General features: G+C 49.4%; 2 protein-coding genes across 18 annotated transcripts in view; one reads left to right on the top strand and one right to left on the bottom strand.

Moving 5' to 3' along the window:
• The window catches only part of LOC101080106 (formin-1-like), a 33,784-nt gene extending 27,075 nt beyond the window's left edge, over positions 1–6,709 (bottom strand). Inside the window, exons 1-2 of the mRNA XM_011619247.2 lie at positions 6,571–6,709; positions 4,332–5,865 (exon numbers count right to left, since the gene is read on the bottom strand). Coding sequence (XP_011617549.2) covers positions 4,332–5,817 — 1,486 coding nt within the window. The 5' untranslated portion in view covers positions 5,818–5,865; positions 6,571–6,709. The remainder of the gene's footprint in view (positions 1–4,331; positions 5,866–6,570) is intronic.
• Positions 6,710–8,181: 1,472 nt separating this feature from the next.
• The window catches only part of LOC101061096 (ryanodine receptor 3-like), a 64,926-nt gene continuing 53,191 nt past the window's right edge, over positions 8,182–19,916 (top strand). For all 17 annotated transcript variants that reach the window (XM_029826717.1, XM_029826720.1, XM_029826725.1 and 14 more), the window contains exon 1: positions 8,182–8,616. In XM_029826717.1, coding sequence (XP_029682577.1) covers positions 8,569–8,616 — 48 coding nt within the window. In that variant the 5' untranslated portion in view covers positions 8,182–8,568. The remainder of the gene's footprint in view (positions 8,617–19,916) is intronic.

Genomic DNA, 19,916 nt, shown 5'->3' with positions numbered 1-19,916 from the left:
AGACTCAATATTGATTCCTCTTCTGCTGTGCTGATGTTGGATTTCTTCGCTGTGCTAAATTTATGCTCTGTTATTTATGCTTTATTCAATTTTTATAACTGCACCCCACAAACTTAATTCAAAGCCAGGGGAAATCCCACAGTTGTCATGTTGCTGAGCAGCAGTATCATGTCCACCCCCCATAGATTTAGTGTTTCTATAATCAGGTACACACTTTCTTTACGTTTAGACTCACCTTATTAAAATTATAGTGGTGGGAAATGAAATTTGCACCCAAATTTAACACACATGTCACGTGTCACCCGGCAGGTTTGGCCCAATCCACAACGGGTGGGCGACACTGCCGCCACCTGGACAGAACGAGGAAGTGCACTTCTGTTTTCCTCATCCTCGATCACGCTCTCACTCACAAACACGGTGACCTCAAACCAGCTGACCCGGGGAAAAAGCGCACTTATTTCCATTTAATCTCCCCCTGACTGCTTTAAAAGCCGAGAGACACCGTAAGCTAACCGAATCAACCAGAAAAGACGCCGCCAACGGTCTTGTGGGGCGCAGCAGTCACGCCCAGCAGGGGTGTCTCCATGCTGCACACGGGATTAGCATTTAAACACTTAGCGTCTGTGGAAAAAAGGCTCGTCTAACGTGGAGATGAGACAGTGAGAAGAGTGTGTGGCCGATGCCGAGTCATCAAACCAGCCGCCCCCCCCCCCCCACCCCAATCATCAGGGGACGTTTGGCTGGTAGCAGAGAAACCAAAGGGATGCTTCAAAGCATCAAAGAGCAGAGTGAGGATGTTTCTGAGGAGCTGCTGACCATCATCCATCATCCATCCATCATCCATCCATCCATCATCCATCATCCATCCATCCATGATCCATCCATCATCCATCCATCCATGATCCATCATCCATCCATCCTCCATTCATCCATCATCCATCAATCCATCATCCATCCATCATCCATCCATCCATCCATCATCCATCTATCCATCATCCATCCATCCATCATCCATCCATCCATCCATCATCCATCTATCCATCATCCATCCATCCATCATCCATCCATCCATCATCCATCCATCCATCATTCATCCATCTATCCATCCATCCATCCATCATTCATCCATCCATCCATCTTTCCCTCCATCATCCATCATCCATCCATCTATCATCCATTTATCCATCCATCCACCATTCATCCATCCATCCATCATCCATCATCCATCATTCATCCATTCATCCATCCATCATTCATCCATCCATCCTGTTAGATCCATTATATTAAAGTTATCTCTTATTTGCTTTCACCTTGTTATATTCCTTATTCTTGTTATATTGTCTCTCATTATTTAATGTTTCTTATTATTTGCCAATGCTTAATGTTCATGATGCTTGGTATGTCACCTCGAACTTCTCTGGTCGAGGGCGACAGAAATGCGGCGGCTGTTGGAGAAGTGGCCTTGACTGGAGACAGAGCTGCAGAGCATGACACAGGAGATGTTCTCTTAATCTGTCTGATATAGAAGAATGTGCTGTTTGTGAGCTAAGCTAATCAAAACAGTGAAGGCCTACGTATAATCTCACCATTATGATTTACAGTCTCTTGCTCTGTTGGAGACCTGCTATCTTGTGTTCCCCCTCCCTTAGACACATTTGACTTCTGTAACTAGGGACCTCCGAATCTCAATAAAAGAAGGATGGCGGAAGTTGTGCGTCAGAACGTGTTGGAGATCTGTAACTGAGCACATCTCTCCGTTCTCCTTGCAAGTAAAATGTTGTCTTTGCCTCATGTGTGTTTCTCGTGTTTCAGGTTGTTTGAACCTAACACATCCATCATCCATCCATCTTGTGAAGGCAAGAGCAGTAATGCGTCTTGGCGTGCGGGCAGGTCGCTGTGTGTGTGTGTGTGTGTGTGGGGGGGGGGGGGGGGGGGGGGGGGGGACAGTTTCCCTGAGGCGGACAAGAGGAAATTTGGTAGATTTGGGTTCAGTCCGGCAGCGTGTCGATGAGGTAGATGAGAGGCCGTGAGACGGAGGACAGCAAACATTTAGCAGCAGTTATGGGGGCATGAGAGGGGCCATTGTGAGCAGCAGCCGCGCTCAGCGTGTTTGGCTGAATCCACTTCATTACCCGGACAGAAACGGGCCTTGTGGTCTCCGGGAGGAACAATGCTCCATGGTGGAGCTGTTTCTGTTGAAGGACAGCGAGCAGACGCACCCGTCAGGTTCATATGACCTCTCTGGAACCTATCAGGGAATCTGATTCTGGTATTTTCTGCCGTATGCTAGACGGGAGAATGGGCAGAGAGCGGGTTTTCTGGTACACACCGATAAAAACAAAGGAAAAGATGTTACTTCTGTTATGTGATATTTCACATCCTCAGTCTGAGCAGGTGGTTTGTTTTTCTATTACCTGAGAGTCCGTCTACAGACCAACACATCCTTTTTTAATAACAGCTATCAGCTGCAGCTGATGGGCTGGATCAGATGACCCGCAACAACAATGGCTTTTCCTAACAGAGACAACAAAGAAGTTAAATGACACCGTATAAATGACCATTTCACTGACCGACTAAAGGACAGAAAAAGTATTTTCCTTTTCATTCAGGCATGTGAGGGCAATAAAACCCAAACACTGGGTTTGATGTGTGGCGTGATTTGCCATTTTGTTTAAACATTGCCGATGTCCACGGGATATTGTGGGCTATAAAATACTGGGACAACATTAAAACCTGGGTGCGAGACCAAACTCCATCCTGCCTCCGTCCATGGGATTGATGCTAATGCTAATTTGTTCGTTACCGTCGAAGCTATCTGCTTCCCAGTTGTGTGTTACTTGTATCATTTTTTTTTGGGGGGGGGGGCACGATTACATGTTTAAATAGAAGCTGTAAATGGGCACATGCATTGCATAAACACAGGAAACAAGATAATCCTTTTCTATCGATAATTACGCTCGTTAAGATGCACAGAGCCTCAACCAGAGAACTCAGATCAAAAGAGCGGAGTAATGGGTTTGCAGCCGAGCCGTGCACTGACCCACTTAGCCTCTATTGCTGGACACTGTGATGTTCATTTATCCGTGTTAACATCTAAAGTGGACTGCATTAACAAGCTCACTGAGGTCTTAGCAAGCGGAGAAAAACAGAAAAAATGCTGCAAAATCCAAGTGCGCAGCGAGGAGCAGCTGTATCTGATAACAACCTTTCCTGGACCTGTGCTCAGGAAATTACACACCGAATACACAAACAAGGAATGTAATTAAAATATAAAGGCGCTGTGGTCTGACGCCTGTGTGCTCATAACACGCTCAGGTCAGAAATGAGCTACACTCTTGTTAGCTCAGGCTAGCTTATCCTAGCCAGAACGCTGCTCTGCTTCTCCCTGTTGTTCCCGCTGAGCCAGGCATCTCATCTCTGTGATGTAACAATCCGAGTGCTCTGGGGCGTCCCGGACCACTGCAGCACGCTATCGTCTGGCCTCACGAGCCAGGCGCCCAGCAACAATCCAGATCGATTCATAAATGACGTCGATAATGAAGGCGTTCGCTGCAGCAGATTAGGTTGCAGTGACTGAGAGGGGTGATCAACTCTGCTACAGACGTCCTACTGCAATATTAAAGAGGCCTTCCTCATAAACACCAGCTGCACCATTTGATGCCGCCGGGACCGATTCCAGCGGACGGGCTTGTAGGCGAAAGCCTTCTCCTCCGAGACAACGGTGGCTGGTGTCAGTCATGCAGAAACAGAGGGGAAATAGTTCTGCAACTCCAGAGATTCTAATCCTTTCCTCGCCAGAACTGGATCCTTTTGTCGGTTTCCTGTGAACTGGAGAGGGCGCCTGTTGAGTGGATCCCAGTCGCGGATCCCCCCCCCCCCAAAGGCCAAATTGGCGACGCTTCAGTTAACACTGCGCTCACGAGAACGCCGGTCAGGTTGAAACCCGGGTCAGCGTCCAGGCTTTGATCAGGGACACCCCCGTTAATCCGGGCCCTTTCTGAACGGTGCGGGGGGAGTTAAAGGAGGTGGTCGGCGGGGCGACTCTCAGGCACCTCCTCGCCCCTCCTGCAACTCTGCTGGGTAGATTTTAATTTGTGGTCACACGTGCGAGCCTAAATCAGAACACAGCGGTCGGGGAAAACAGTGCACACTTGGGCTGACAAGTATAGGAAAAGCTCCATTTCAGCATCAGCCCCAAACACACACACCTGGATCTCCCAAGACAACTCTTGCTTTGAAGTTCATCAAAGAAGGGAAAATTCTGACAAGCCTTATTTATGGCGTGTTGATAAAAGTGCCGGGGAGCTCAAACAGGCTGAGGCACAACTCACCTGTTGTGGTGGAGTTACTGGAGGAGGTCCACTTGGCGTTGCTGGGCCGCCGGCCGAGGTTCAGGTCCAGACGGGTGGCGGTTCTCTTGTTGCCGTTCCTGTCGACCACCTCGGAGAACAGCCGGGGCTCGTCTGTGTCCTGCTCGTGCTCCGCGTCTTTATCCGACAGGACCAGGATGCGGTGGTTGAGCTGGGGGCTCTCCTGCTTGGAGGACAGTGGGGACAGCATCGGGGACATGCTCTGGAGACTGTTGGAGGCCGGGAAGGAGCTACTGAAGACCCCAGTCAGGGACGGGGACGCAGGGCTCCTCGCGTGACTCTTGCTTTGGGGATACGGTTCGTTGGTGTGCGATAGGGGCAACCTTAGCCCCTCTGGAAGTTTGTTACCTTCTCTTTTCCAGGTCCCTGAATGCACCACCGCCGGCCCTCCCGTCACCGGGCTCGTGCGGCTGACGTGTCGAACTCTCCCGTCGACCTCCTGCACCTTTGCCACCACCCTGGCCCCCGCGTTGCCCCGCTCCCCAAACACCTGCCGAGCAGCCTTGACATTCCCCGACGTCTCACCGGATGAATCGGAGCTCTTGACTGGCCGGAGGTTGCTCCCGCTCTCCCTTCGGTTGAGACCCTCCATCAGGCTGCAGAAGGACGACCCGTAGCCCAGCTCGCCGTCGTACTCGGAGAAGTCGTTGCAGAAGTCCATGTCGGGATCGAAGGCCCGGTTGTCCTCCATGAAGTCCCAGCTCTCCTTGGAGATCTGAAAGGGCTCCTCCATGGGCAGGATGGGACCGCTGGCCACGCCGATGTAAGAACCCGTGACCGAGCTGTCCGACGCATGGGTCAAAGGTCGGACTCCCTGCCCGCGCTTGGCTAATTTGTCGTCCACATTGGAGTCGCCGTTCTTAGAGGGAAGCTCAGCGGACGATGCCTCGCTCAGAACTTTCTTCTTCACCTTAATCTGAGAGAAATCCTCGGTGCCATCGGGCCTCTTCCCTCCCAGTTTCTTTAGCCTTTTGCTCTTCGGGGCGGTTCTCTTGTTGTCTGGAGCCACAGCGTGAGAATAGCCGCCGCTGAGCGCCTGACCTCTGAAATGGGCCTCCTGGCCCTCCACGTACTCCTGCAGCCTCCCGTCCTGGTTGCCCATCCTGACGTTTTTGGCGCAGACCTTACACAGCGATAAGAGGTCCGCGAGCAGCTGCCGGTGCTCCTCCGCCAGCCAGCAGAGCTCTGCAACAGCTCCCTTTGTTGCCCGCTGGGCGTCGAGGAGGCTGTCGGAGGAGCGGGAAGACTGGCCCCTTTGTTTGGACCCCGTGAGATCGACCTCAGCGCGGCCATGGTCCTTACTGGCCGTTTCTGGACGAGGGGCGCGGTTCTTGTAGCGGTAGCTCGGGGCCCGCCTCTTGGGGAAGTACAGGCTGATGTTGCTGAGCTCATGGATGGGTGCATAGAGGAGCAACACCGTGTGCCTGCCCTCCATGGTGGGGGCCATGCTAATCACTCAGAGTAAGCGGGAGTCTCCAGGCTTGATCTTCATCACCTGAGCAGAAAACAACCAAACAAAAAACATGAAATAACATCCCAGAACACTGGCTATGTCCAGATGACCCTTTCCCCACAGTGGACCCTTCCCACTGCCAACACACACATTTCCCCATCAAACACTAACTAAAGTCCCGCACTGCACTGATGAGGGCAGCGTTTCCATCACTCATTAACATCCCCTGACTCTATTTTCCCCTCCGTCATCATTTCATAACTCGATCAAACCCCCTCTAAGCCGCATTTCATCAACATTTCACAGGCTGCCGCATGAAAGCACGGTGCGTGTCACACAAGGTGACGACACGCACATGCGGGACCTGCGGGACATTCTGATGTGTTTGCAAGCAATGCCGGAGCGTATTTTGCATTGACGTCAGTGCATTCCCTCCACATTTTGCAGCCTTTCTTGACCGTTGCCACCGTCACACTGTCACCTTGCAACAGTCGCGGATGCAGCAATAAGCAGTAAGATGGCAGCCAACGCGGACTAGTTCGGAGGGGTTACTGGGGTCTCTCCCGCCACGCAATCGCTGGATATTCAGCTTTAACTTCTTTAAAATGAAAAGTTAGTGCGATAAGATCTATATTTGCCTCGTGTCCGTTTTACTTTAAGGCTTAGATGTTGAATCAGGAGGCGACAGCAGCGAAACCCACCTGCAGCAGGCGAAAGTGCAAAGGCAGAAGATCAACATTCACTTACCCGATTCGGCAGGATGGTGAATGTTCCTCCACATCTCTGTCCTGCAGCCTGCTTGCAGCTCGCCGCTGCTTCGCTGGGCTTCTCCTCCGTGATTGACAGCAGGGTTGGACCAATAGACGAGCCCAGCGTCCGCAGGCTGCCCTGTCATTGGTCCCTTTGCTCTCATCCCCGTCGGGGCGTGAGTCGGTGCGGCTGCAGCCCGCAGGTGGGCCATGTGACGGCTCTGAGAGCTGAGGATACAAGCATTTTACATGATATTTACATATCATCCAGGATACGACATCTGAACAGTGTTTTTAAATACCAAAAAGCCCTGGGAGTCATCCAGGCGTAATATGCACATGTCATTATGTAGGGATAACAACTAAATACAAAATAGTGTTTAGTCGTTAATGGTTGTGTGGGATTTATAAATTTGAGATTAAAGTTCCAACACGTTTAGATTAATGTTATATTAATAGATAAAAACAGACCAGTAAAAAGTACCCCGGAAGTTCCATATTGTGCTAGTTGGTGCTCAACAGTGACCCCTGCTGCCTAAAATATAAAACCACAACTCAGTTAAAAGATTGATTTTATACTTTTCAAATAAATGTATTTGTTTGTCTAAAACATCCATTGATGGGGTTAATCATTAACAAATTATGTGATGATTTTAAGGGGAAAATACGTAGATATTATATTTTTAATAGCATACAAAAAATGTCAGTCACCTTTAAATTTCAAATTTTATTTTGAAAATGAGCACAACATAATAATCTGTCAAGAAATAATCGAAACACGAACACAAGCCGAAAGGACGCAGGTCCTTGTGATAAATCGACATCATTGACACTAGAGGGAGTCCTAGTACCATCAGATTAGTCAACATGCCTTTCTTTCTTTTTTCCCTTTTGAAACTTCTTTTTTTTTTGTCTTTTTTAGGTCGTTTTAGGCAACATCCCACCAAACACTTCACACACAACACCGAATTGTTGCTCTTGCACTGATTTCATTAAAATTGAAAACGAATGCAATGTGTTGATAACGAAGTATTTTACGCGAAGCCCGATTTTTAGACGTTATTCTTGTGCGAAGGGAGTGTTTAAGACATTTAGACAGCACGATCAAACCAGTTAATTGCAGAGTTACTACCCCTTTCACACATTTTTTTTATTAACACATCAAACTGTTGAATATTTATTGAATAAAAGGGGCTCCAGCCTTCGCCAGCATTTAATTTCACTGCCTTGGAATTTGAACGTTATTAGCAGAGACGTCTACTAATAACGATGATTGTGGGTGGTGGTTCATTAAGTGTGATCATTAAGTGTAACACAGTTAGATCGTTATCCTTCTCATTTTCTCAGCTGTTCTGCCAAATAACGACCGATAATGACAGACTCGGAAAGACGCCGATCCGGGTGCGGGTGCGAGGAGCTGACCGTGGTTCTGATCTGGCAGCCGGGGCAATTACCGCCCTCGCTCCGCGTCGCGTGGCAGCGTCTCGCGCGTTCCTCCCTTCCGCGTGCGGGTAAAGGGCGGGAAAACCAAGCGTTTAAAGGCGTTCGAACGCTCGCGCGGCTCTAATTGATAAAGTCCGCCTGTGACGTAGACGATAAAGACCCCCCACCCCCCCCCTCCATCCGCCGCCGCGTGTTCGACAACAGCGCGCGGCTGTCGCCACGCTTCCACTTCCGCACCGTCCTCAGTTGCTCCATCCCGCCAGTGGCACGCGCACCTCCTCCGGGGCGGCAAGCGGGGATTGGGAACGGCGGCTCGAGTGACACATGCTGCGGTAGTCTCTCTCTCCCCCTCCCTCTCTCTCTCTCTCTCTCTCTCTCTACATCCCTCTCTCTCCCTCCATCTCTCTCTCCCTCCATCTCTCTCTCCCTCCATCTCTCTCTCTCTCTCCCTCTCTCTCTCCCCTCGCCGCCGCGTAGCCGTGGATTAGCTGTATGCTAATATCGAGCGTGGAGCGGAGCCAGCGGAGGCTGCTGAACGGGCTCCTGTGCAGCCATGGCTGAAGCTGGGGAAGGAGAGGATGAAATTCAGTTCCTCAGGACCGTAAGTACCCGGGCGGCCGCGGAATACATGTGCGGCTCTTTGTTTTGCATGTGTGCAGGACTCGCGACTGAGACTTGGCCTGCCTCGGAGAGGGGATCCGTCCCCTCCCGCCGGTGGTCACCCTTCCTGCGGGGGTCTCGGAGGCGGCGGCAGCGCTCCATTGTTTTGCGCATCGCTCGTTGACAGCTGTTGTCGGTCCAGAAGTTGATGCGTCGCGTCAAACTTGAGCGCGACGCGTTTCTGACAGCGACCCAACAGACTTAAAAAGGCTCTTCTGGTCACGTCACTTGGGTGCGATTGCGGGTTTGAAACTGTGCGCTCCCGGCGCCCCCCGCCCCCCCCCCATGGGTCCCGAGAAGCAGCAAAGGTCTGCGCAATGTAGCGGGCTCAGCGTCTCTGAATCCGTGGACATCAAACCAGTGAGTGTCCACGCAAAGAGGGTACGAGCCCACCTCCTCTTTCATGAATATTTAGATTTTGCACTAGTGTGTTTATTTAAAGCTGAAAAGGAGTGTTTTTTAGAAACAAATGGCACCGTTTTGATCCAACAGTGGACGGAGATTCATGAGATTCATGTTCTGGTAAAATCCACTGAGAGCAGGAGGAGGTTTTATTAGAATTATCGTCCCCTCGGTGCTGAGCTGGACACAGTTTGGAACATCCTGATGAAATAACGGTGTAATTATCTGAACGGAGACTGGAGATGTAACTGCTGTGGAAAATGCCCCTTCCACCCCCCCCCCCCCCCCCCCATCCACGCCATAACCTTTTAACCACAGCTGATAGAGGTCACCGCATCAGCATGGCTGCCAGTCCACAAAACGGCTGACATTTCACCCCCACCCCCCACTCCTCTTTGGGTTTCCAACGTAAATGCCACCGTCTCAGGGACGACCTCTGCGATGTTTGCTGGCCGTTGCTCCCGTTTGTTGTGCTTCCTGCATTCCATCAAACCCGCAACTGTTGTCGTTCGTTCCGAGGAAGGCGGCCAACAGGTTATGGCAAAACAGCTGTAGATATGGGTTCTTCTCCCAGCTCCTGGCTGCTACTCTGAATTAAAGAGACAGAGTCCAGCAGCTTGTTGCGTCCCTCCACATGGGGGAAACAGCTGACAGGCTGGATGGGATGGGCGGACTGTGAGCGTGCGTGTGTGTGTGTGTGTGTGTGTGTGTGATGAATTCAGATGTGATGCTGTTGCTGTGTGGTGCAGTCGGGCAGACCAGACATACCACAGCAGAGCACACAGCAGAAATTATTCATCCGTCCGAGCAGGCGCCGAACAACAGCATGGACAGACGTCTGGAAACCCCCCCCTGCCGCGCTAAATGCCCACATATGGCCCCTAACCCCCCCCCTCAAAAACGCGCCGTCTCTGCTCGCCCCCCTGGCCGCGGGCACCGCCGCAGATTTTTGTGCTGCCTTTTCCAAACGTTCCTTGTTATTGGCATCAAGGCGCTTGATGAAGCAGTTCACAAATTTAGAGTAATTTCCCTGGAGTGGTGGTGGAAATGACCCCTGCTGGGGCCGCTGCCCATAAAAACCCAGCCCGGTTGAAGGAGCGGAGCGGCGCCGGAGGAGAGGCTGGGAGCGAGGGTGTCTCAGCCGTGGGCAATTTGATGTTACGGGCCAGAAAAATCTGCCCTGAAACCGCAGTTTCACCTCTGGGAGTGAAGAGTCATCATGTTCTCCTTTGGTGTCACAGGTTGGAAAAATGGATGCGTCCCAACGTGCGGCGGCGTTAGCAGCACAGCAGCGTGAATCCAGCTCCTAGCTCAGATGGCCCATTATGTAAGAGCAGTTTGCTAAATGAAATGCTTGTCTTGTCTGCGTTGTGTCAGTGGAGCTGATGAGAGAAGGCAGAACTCCTGCAAACTCTCGCCGCCGTCGTTTCATTATTCTGAACAAAAGCCGCGCATGCTAGGCGTCTTTGCCGCGTGGATCCCTGCTAGGTCGCGTATCGGTTTCTGGCGATCTTATTAGCAGCCTGAGTGGGAGGAATGACTTTGAAAAGGCCAGACCGGGGCTTTGACTAATGCGGCGTGGCAGCGCTCGGCTTGTTTATGCGAAGGAGCCCATCTCGCTCTGCGTCCGGGCGGCAAACAGGCGCAGCGGGAGAAGCCTAACGAGCAAATGGAGGGGAAAAAAAATTAATCGGGCAATGCAAGTTAGGGAAAAAAAATGGTAAAAGTTTGTTTTGCGTCGCCGGCGCGACGAGAAGAGACCACGTTCGTGGGCTTCCGGGCTCTGGGCTCCAGTCTGGACTGTTGAAGATGGTTCCTAGCTGCCGCTGACCTTAAATCACACACATCAAAAGCGATTTTCCAGTTAGTCGTTCGTACATAATCTCTCACACGTCCCTGATAGCTCCATATTTGTCTCCCGCTGCCCTCACTTACCCCGTTCATAATTATTCCCAGGATTAGCATGAAATTATTCCCACCGATGGGAATTAAGTCCCGCTGGAGAAGAGCTTTAAAGTTTTTACGACGAGTTTGGCTGTCATTTTACACCCGAAGTCGAAAAATCTGAAGTAATAGGCGATTTATTTTCTTTCTTTTTTTTTTCGGATGCAACGACGTTTCACGGAACAGATGAACTTCAACGTGACTTGGAAGCAGATGTTTCACACGTCCCAGATGTTCCCGCTACTGGGGTTGAACCTCCAGGGTCGACGTCAGGTTTAATTGAGTCGTTGGCGTTTGCTGTTCCATCCGAGACAGCTCGGCCTCAAACTCAAAACGATGCCTTTTTATTTTTAGGATCTCGACGTTTTCGTGACTCAGAAGGGCGTTTCTCTGCGCGCCCTGATGAAGATGGACAGTTGGGATAAGGCTGTGCTGGGGGCGGGGGTGAAGCCGGCCTGCCCAGAGACAACCTCTCGTGAAGCCGCTTTAATGAGCTATCGATCCTGCCGACAAATGAAGAAAATTCCCTCGGATTGATCTGCTGTTTTGGAGCATGAATCTTTAATAAGGATGCTTCCTCCTTAATAAGACCGTGTCCCCTTTGTGGGTTTTTTGACCTCCAACATGTCTTCCTCTTAAAAGGTCCAGCTCTGGGACCGGGCGAGTCTGCCTGTTGCGGAGCGTGTGATCGATCTTGGGGCTAGGGGCGCGGCGGCGTGACGTCAGCGCCGCGGTCCGCCTCATTCACAACGTTCAGTGAAGACGCGTGAGCGTGTTTTGGTGTGGCCGGCGTCTAAATGAAGGTTTAATTATTAAAGGATCAGCGTCCTCTCTGCGCAGTATAAATACTGCATGTTACACTTCTCCTCTGCGGTAATTGCCTCTGGGAGAGGACTTTTTTACTAACTGAGAATAGCTTTTGTATACAATTAGAACCTGAATTCAATCAATAATCAGATTTACCGCAGCGATAACAAAGAATTAGCATCACACTTTACCTCTGGCTGCCTATAATCGGCCTGTACAAATCCACCCTTGGAGCTTTTGGTAGATTTTATCGATTCAAATCAAAGCGGCGGCGTCGCGACACGTGCGAAAGAGCTTTTGTGGCAGCTGGGACCAACTCAGACCCGTATCCAGGGCAGCCCCTCCCCACATGGCACACTTGACTTCGTCGGGGACAAAAGGATATTTTATGTTGCTTGTGGTTACCTGGAAGTTCTTTTGTGCCTCTAATAACCACGGCTAACTGCGTTGGACCAACAACAATGCAGGCCAATTACCAGCCACTGTTAGAACACAGTCCCATTCGTATGGCAGCGTTATCGGGCGGCGTGTGGTGATTATTAGTGCAGTAATTAAGAGGTATCGTGCAGTAGATCTGAGCCGTCACTATGGTTCAGCTGTCACCATCTTGTTTATTTTTAATCAACATTAAATTTAAAAAATTCCCAATCTTTAGAGGCTTTTCCACTTCACTCTTCCATGTGGGCGGAGTCTTTATAACAAGGCGGCCCAAAGCGCTCGCGATGCTGTTAGCATGTAAACACAATTGGTTTTGTAATTGGTGATATTTTTGACCCTTTGTCGAGGTGACTGGAAGTCCTTTCTTTTAAAATAAACACTTCCAGTTCTTCCTGCTTGTTCCGATATGTTCCTTGATTGTCTGATAATCGTCTTTAAGTTGTCGTGATATATCCGCTGGTGCCTCTGAGCGGCCGTTGGAGACTTCCAGGTAAACCTCATTTCAGTTCTAACCTCGTAGCTCCATCATCTCCCACCAAGCAAGGGGATGTCCTTGCTTGAAGCGGTGAACATTTATTTTGGAAAAGTAAGAAATATGCACCGTCACTGTTGCGGGGCTTTAAAAATGGCGAGTGTCAAGTTGCTCTTGCGAGTCATCAGTGACGTCAGTCCCGTGGCCAATCAGAGCCCCACCAGGCCCACATGAACCTAATAGCACCTAGAACCCCAGCTAAGTAAGTACGTTTACCTAGCGCGGTAAAAGCCTCTAACCGTACCGTGTCAGGTCGAGTCACCCTTATGAGGTACTCGTATAAAAGAGGCGTTTGTGTCAGAAAACCCCGTTTAGTGTTGATACGTGTCTGTAAATAATATATAAAATGGCTGCTTTTGGAATATAGAACGCTGCATCGTTCTCCTTAAAAATGTCACCGCTGTCATCGAACCCCCCCAACAAACAAACGAATCGGACCCGGGATTCAACATCACAGCCTTCCAGCAATGAGATCTGCGGCTCATTTAAGCACCACGCTGATGACATTTGATAGAAAAAAAAATCATTAAAACTTACTTTTGGCTGTTGTTTGTGAGCAGCTCTGCTACATAAAGCTTCTCTGGAATCTGCTGTAATTATATCCAATGTGCTGCCTCCTCTCTCTGCCCCTAATAGGCCATTTGGAAGAGTGTTTACTGCGGCACTCTGCCGCCGTCAAGCCGCACTTTCGCAACAAAGTCGAGCATCTTTCTTTCCGTCTTAAAGGACCGCGACAATTTTATGGAAAAGGAAGAAAGCAATCACTTTGCTCTGGACAAGGTTTGGGAATCCTGCTGACTCTGAACTAAGTTGCGTAATTGAGCGATTTGCCGGATTTGCGCCGCAGCGGGGAAGAAAAAATCCGGAGATGTCGCCCCGCCTCGAGGCAGATGGCAAAAGCCTCTTTTACGTCTGATATCGACAGCGTTTCCCACCTCGTTAAAGATTCATTCCTCTTTAACAGCCCGCGCATGGCGGCAGATGAGGCGACGTCGGCCCCTTTACTGAGCCCCGTTGCTGCAGAGTCAACGGCGTGTGTTAGCAACACGGTCCCCGCTGCCATCAACAAGGGATACATCAGGGATACGTACTCAGCCCGACAGCTTCTAGAACATTGCCGGAGCTTTTCCCGGCAAACCTCGGCATTGTTCCGGGGGATTCTTCTTCTATCCTTTGTTTCCCACCCAGCCGTTTCAACCACCAGCAGCGTTTTGAGAGCGCAGAAGCATTGATGTGGCAATGAGGTTGACAAGCTAACGCTTCAAATGCACCTCGCCACGCTCCTAACGGCCCCTCCTTGAAACACGTGCTCAGTCAGAGCCCGCAGGGCTCAGAGTCGATGCAGTAAAAGTTCTTCTGTGACAGGCGGGTCGTCTCACACCGAGCCCGAATGAGGTGAGATGTCTCTTCTGTCTTTGCAACAGCTTCGTCAAGGTGATGCGGTGCCTCTTTTTCTTCCACCTGGGCGCCATCAGCAGTCCCTGAGCGAATAGAGTCTGACGCGGCGGCGTTTCGGCTGCAATTTGGTCTGACTTCACTTCTGCTCCAGCGGCTCCATTCACAACATGTGGATGAGCATGTATCTGAGTCAGGTCAGGCCTGTGAGGACCGTGGGTATTTTTATCTCACTGAAACTGATGCTGGGATCACCTTTGTTGAAGAAAGAAATAAGTGTTGACACGGGCTGCCAGGTGGACATTAAATAGGCTTCTCATGCTATAAAATGTAATAATCTCACTAAAAAACAATCAAATTCGGCTTCTACATTAAATATCCTCAATATACCCGTACTCATGTTTGATTGGGTGTTTTCTAAAGGCATCCTTTGATGGTAAACATATGCAGGTAATCCTTAATAGGCAGTTGCACTTTAGCTTCCACAAATAGTCACATATTAGAATGATAAAAGCTCTTTTCATTGAGGTTTAATACACTTTAATAAACACGGGTGAACTTAGATATTTCTGTCTAGTGCCTTTCTTTGAAGCAACAGTAACTGGTGCTGCAGGACAGAAAAACAGTTCTCAGCTCCTCTTGTTTTAATTTGGACAATGCTAAAGCTAAATGCTGAAGCTAAGCTAACCACACAGGTGGTGCAAAATAAAAATGTGTGACCTGCTGATGTGGAAAGCACACTAGTTTTCCTCTTTGAGTCACTTTTCCTGGCGCACGCTGAAGAAAACGTTCATGCGTTACCACTTAGTTAGCATCTGTTAGCACTGGCCACCCTTCAAAGCTCCACGGAAGCTTTCTCTCCAAAACTAAAACACATTGCTGATCAGGAAGCAGAGGCGGCTTACTTCTGTGTCTATGCGCTGTCACTAAAGGTCTGTATTCCCCTGGTGGAAGAGGCTACTCTTTGGGGAGGAAGCAGAGGGAGCTGGATCGTTTAATCTGTTTGTTCCCCCTGTGCAGTCTTTGGTTTTACTGTCGCTGTTGTCCTGGTGTTGTCATGTAGACGGGGGGGAAAATGCAACCCTGCATCTTTCAGAGACGCTCAACCTGCCCACAAATCACAAAGCGTCCCCAGTAGCTTCCCCACAGCAAGTTTTTATTTTTTTTTTATTTCCATCCGGTACAGTCGAGGCTGAAAGCAAAGAAGTGATGAAAACGCTTAGTTAGACTTTCACATTAAAGTCAGGGAGGAGGAACGGTGCAGTGAAACACTTTACTGCCTCCTCCCTCGGTTCCCTCGGTGCTGAACCGTGGAGACCACGTTAATGTCTTCAGACCTGCAGAGGGGGAGGGGCTTTTATCTGCCCTCAGGGTTGACTTAGGAGCACTTCTTTTATGAACTTTATCCTGAAGTGACTTCCTGCTTTCACTGAACTCATCTGCGTTCTCTGACACGTCCCGTGTCACTAGAGAGGCGACCGTTTCCCCCCTTGAGTTGAGACGGTTCGCTTTAGCCTATATAGTCCCAGCTGCAAACGTTCCACCAGCTCTGGTCTGTAGTTTAACTCTGGGTAATTCTACAAACCTCCAAACATCTGGACTCCTAATTTACCCCTATGGCACCGTTTTCTGATGCTATACGTAGCAACTTTTCTCACTTTTAGGCAATCTAGACCATTCATTTTGCAAAGCTTAACCCTAACCAAGCTAATTATTTATTAAAATACTCATGATGTGGCCGACAGGACAGCACGGCTCCTCTTGCTCTGCCTACCCCGGGCCTGGTCTCGAACCCGGATCCCCTCGGGGGGGAGACTGCAACCTTCCTTTGTAAACTCTTTCACCTGTTTTTAACCTATTTTAATTGATCTTATCCTTTTTACTATCCAATATTTTAATAATAAGAATTGTTTTAGAACTCCTTTTTAACCCCTCCTCTCAGAGGTGTTGTCACTGCTTTTTATTTTTCATCAATTGGCCTTCTAATCTTTCATTGGTTTCAAAATAAACCTATTAAAAGTTATTATTGACCCTTGGTGGGGGTCTGCAATTATTTTGCCAGATTAATATGAAATTTTATTGTGAACTTTTATCAGCTGAATTTACTGTCCCTTCGCCGTTGCTGTCATCAAAGAGGTTCAAATTAAGTGTTCCCTCTTATTTATTAGGAATTCTCTCTGGATTTCAGTCCAGATCCAGAGCAGATGGAGCCAAAACGAGGATGTTGGTTTCAATGGTTTCAACAATGGAGCCGCATGTGTTTGTGCTGGTGACTGACTGCCAACAACACCAGTAAATAACCCCAACAAGCCTCTGAAAGGAGGATAAAATGTCTGCGGAAGTTGAGTTTTTATTTACGACGCCACCCTGACCTGGAGGTTTTAATGGTGTGTGTGTGTGTGTGTGTGTGAGAGAGAGAGAGAGATGAGCAGTAGCACTCCCATCTATACAGCAAAACTGAGTCATGGGGGGGGGGCAGCATTTTTCTTTCTTCATGTCAGTGACACATCGCAGGACAGGAGAGCGCTGGGAGCTCCAGACGGATTTCTGAGCAGCGTCATCACAGCGATGGCAGCCGGAGAATCCATGACTGGCCAATGAACACAGCAGTTATTTATATTGAGTTCCTGATGGATCTGGAATTGAGAGTACTTTTATTCATTTTTCCAGAACGAGCTAATTGAAACGGCTCCAGTTTTGTATTTGTGGAGAACATTAATCGAGCTAGAAGATCCCGCGAGGAGTGAGACATCATGTGGTTTCACCATATCTGGAAATATTTCACGTCGTAACACGGTAGCGATGCGTTCAAGTCCAGTTTGACGTTTGGCCTGAGCAAAAATGCTGCTCAGCCGCGCAGCACTTTTGTCCCGCAGAGGCGAAACGCCATGTGAACGCGTCCAGGACGAAGCCTCTCTGGTGATGGAGACTTATTACCCATTTACACGGCAGACCGCTGTTACATGGGGACACAGGCGAGTGGAGACAAGCACTGCAGAGCACGTGCGCGTGCGCCACTCAGCCCTCGATTCACCAGGTCCTCTGGCACAGATTCAATTAAAAAAAAAAAAGTTTGAGCGAATTTGACCTCAGAGGAAGTTGCTGCAGCTGCAAAAGTGTGTCCGGGTTCCACGTCGACGGCCCTCACACCTCCTGCTGCCTCTGTCGCGCACGTGTCAGCCGTCTCCGTCGCAGGAAAACGGAAAGTCGGAGCGACATTAATAAAGACGTCACGTTGTCATGTTGCCGCTCCCGCGCTCCTTATAACACTGGTATTTTCCACGTGGAGATCCCAGAAGAACGGAGACGTGCGACATAGCCTCGAGCAACCTGTGGCGAGGCGGGAGGACGTGCTGCCATGGAAACCGACGCTGACCCGCACGAAAACTCATCAGGTGCATCTTATTGAGGCTGCAGGAAAGAGAGAGAGGCTGTAATCACCGTAACCTCGTCAATAGCGATCATTTATTTAGAGGTGTGTAAGTGCAGTGCAGGCGTGCTGCGGCTGCAGCGCCGGGGCTCTGACATGCTCCCGTATACATTTCACAGCATCGATTGGCTCCTCGCCGCCTGGTCGAGGAGACCTCTGGTATGTCAACCTGTCACTAAGCAAAAATCTCCACCAATGTCTTCATCCGCCGCGCCCGTCTGGGGGACGCGATTGGCTGAACCCTCGGCAGAGCGCGTTGAATTCGCCTCGGCGCGCCTCTCCGAGGAGCTTTAAGCCGCTGTTGTGCGGAGACACACGTCTGCGCACATTTAGGCCAGCGCGCATGCACGAACCCACAGAGGAGACAGCCGTGTGGATTTACACGGAACAAAGGAGCCGATCGAGAGGATGTGGGAGACGGAGAATTAGGAGAGAGTGAAATTGAATCTCAAGGTGCCCTTGGAGAATCAACGCACGTCTCACATTGGAGGCTTGAATGAACGACTGTTTCCTTTAATCTACACAGATCTCACGTTAAACAGGGACCTCACACGTGGTTGGTGCCATTCACAGAGCTCCCTTTCTGTAATAAATAGCTTTTTTAAAATCTGGAACAGATCTGCTGGATGAATACGTGGCTTTTTCTTCATCACACTGGGGTTTTTGGGCAAATTTAAAGCTGCATGTGACTTCAATCATGGTTTACTACCAGGATCGGTGGCCGCTGTGGCCGCTGGTTGAGGCGATCTTGATAATAAAACAGGAGGTTGTACAGCTGTCAGTGTTATATATGTGTGTGATTAGCCAAAGCGATAGCGCCACGCAGGCTTTATTGCTGTAGTTATGTGGTGTGTGTACAGGTCTGTGGCATTTAGGGGCCTCGCACAGATGTGCAGTAATGTTACAGCCTGCAATGGTGAAGCTGTGACAATTAAATATTTGTTCAAACAGGCTGTTTGAAATGAGAATAGCAGTTATAAGTAGGTGAATGTTCAGCGATGGGACTTATATGCAGTAGGTGCGTCCTAATGAGGTACAGAGCTGCTTTAATTTCCTAGCAGGTGTCATATTTTAATACGTATTTGATTAACCCGCTGATGTAAATCAAAGCGCTCTAATGCTATTTTAATTTGTGCGCAGAGTAAAACGCAATCAGTCACTTTCTTGGAATACATGAAGGGTGACCTGGAAGAAAGAGACGGACAGATGGAAAGACAAATTCTTCAGTTGATTCTACCTGAGGGCGTGCGTGCGTGCGTGCGTGCGCGTGCACCTTGGCGGTGAGGACCTGTGAGGAATCGATGCTGTCCTGACACGGCCCTGTTCAAGCCTCAGCCGTTCCCTTAAAAAGGAAACGATCACATGTTGATTAAACGAATTTAATTCTCGTCCTGATTTTCATATTGATTCGCCCACATCACCCTCAATTAGGACAATATAATTCAATACCACATTATTAACGGGCGTATTATGTATCGCTGCGTATGACAGCCCTGGATATGATCCCGTCTCTTTATTAAAGTTAATAATCTGTTGATATTAGAATCTTCTGCTGCACATGAGTATCAACCAGGGAAGGAAAAGAAATGCCGAGCGTGCACTTTTCAGACCCCGAGGCCCTCTTCTCATTGATTTCCATGCAGTGTAAAACATCTGTACGAAACCCCGCAGACACACGCACACACACGGCGACACGCAGGGGCCGTCGCCTCTTCACCATCTCATTATTCTGCAGTGATACAGAGAATTTTCTCTGTATCACTGCCACCGCTGCAGTTGCATCGCCCTCCCCACAGATGCCCGTAACAGCATATTTTTGCTTACCCTGCTATCGTGAACGGTAAACAATATCCAATTCTGCATTGAAGGGGGGGGGCAATATAAACACAATCAGCTTATTTGCACAGCAGCAACATTATCAGATGTTTGTTCTCAGCCGAGGACAATAGAAATGCGTTTGGGGTAATTGCCTCCTACCTGCTCTCATAATTGCTTCAAGTAGCAACTCCGCGAAGGAAGACTGGGTGTAAAATACTCAACTTTAGCTTCAATACCTGCCAGAGGCCATAAAAACACCCTTTGGTGTCAGTGGCAAAAAATAAACGGCTTTTATCCCCAAGTCCTGCTGATTTGAGTCCGTGACCTGGGCCGTTCCTGCTGATCGCTGGCGATCAATACCAGGACTTTACACAGCACGTTGCTCCTCTGATGTCTGCGAAACGGCCAAATCCGTGTGTGTCAGATCAGAAAGACCCACTAAATATCAGATATCTCGAGGGAGTTTGCATATTAA

This window comes from Takifugu rubripes, chromosome 2 (assembly GCF_901000725.2).
Source record: "Takifugu rubripes chromosome 2, fTakRub1.2, whole genome shotgun sequence".
NCBI classification, from domain to species: Eukaryota; Metazoa; Chordata; class Actinopteri; order Tetraodontiformes; family Tetraodontidae; genus Takifugu; species Takifugu rubripes.
The sequence above is the reverse complement of the archived record's forward strand: the minus strand, read 5'-3'. Positions and strand labels throughout refer to the sequence as shown.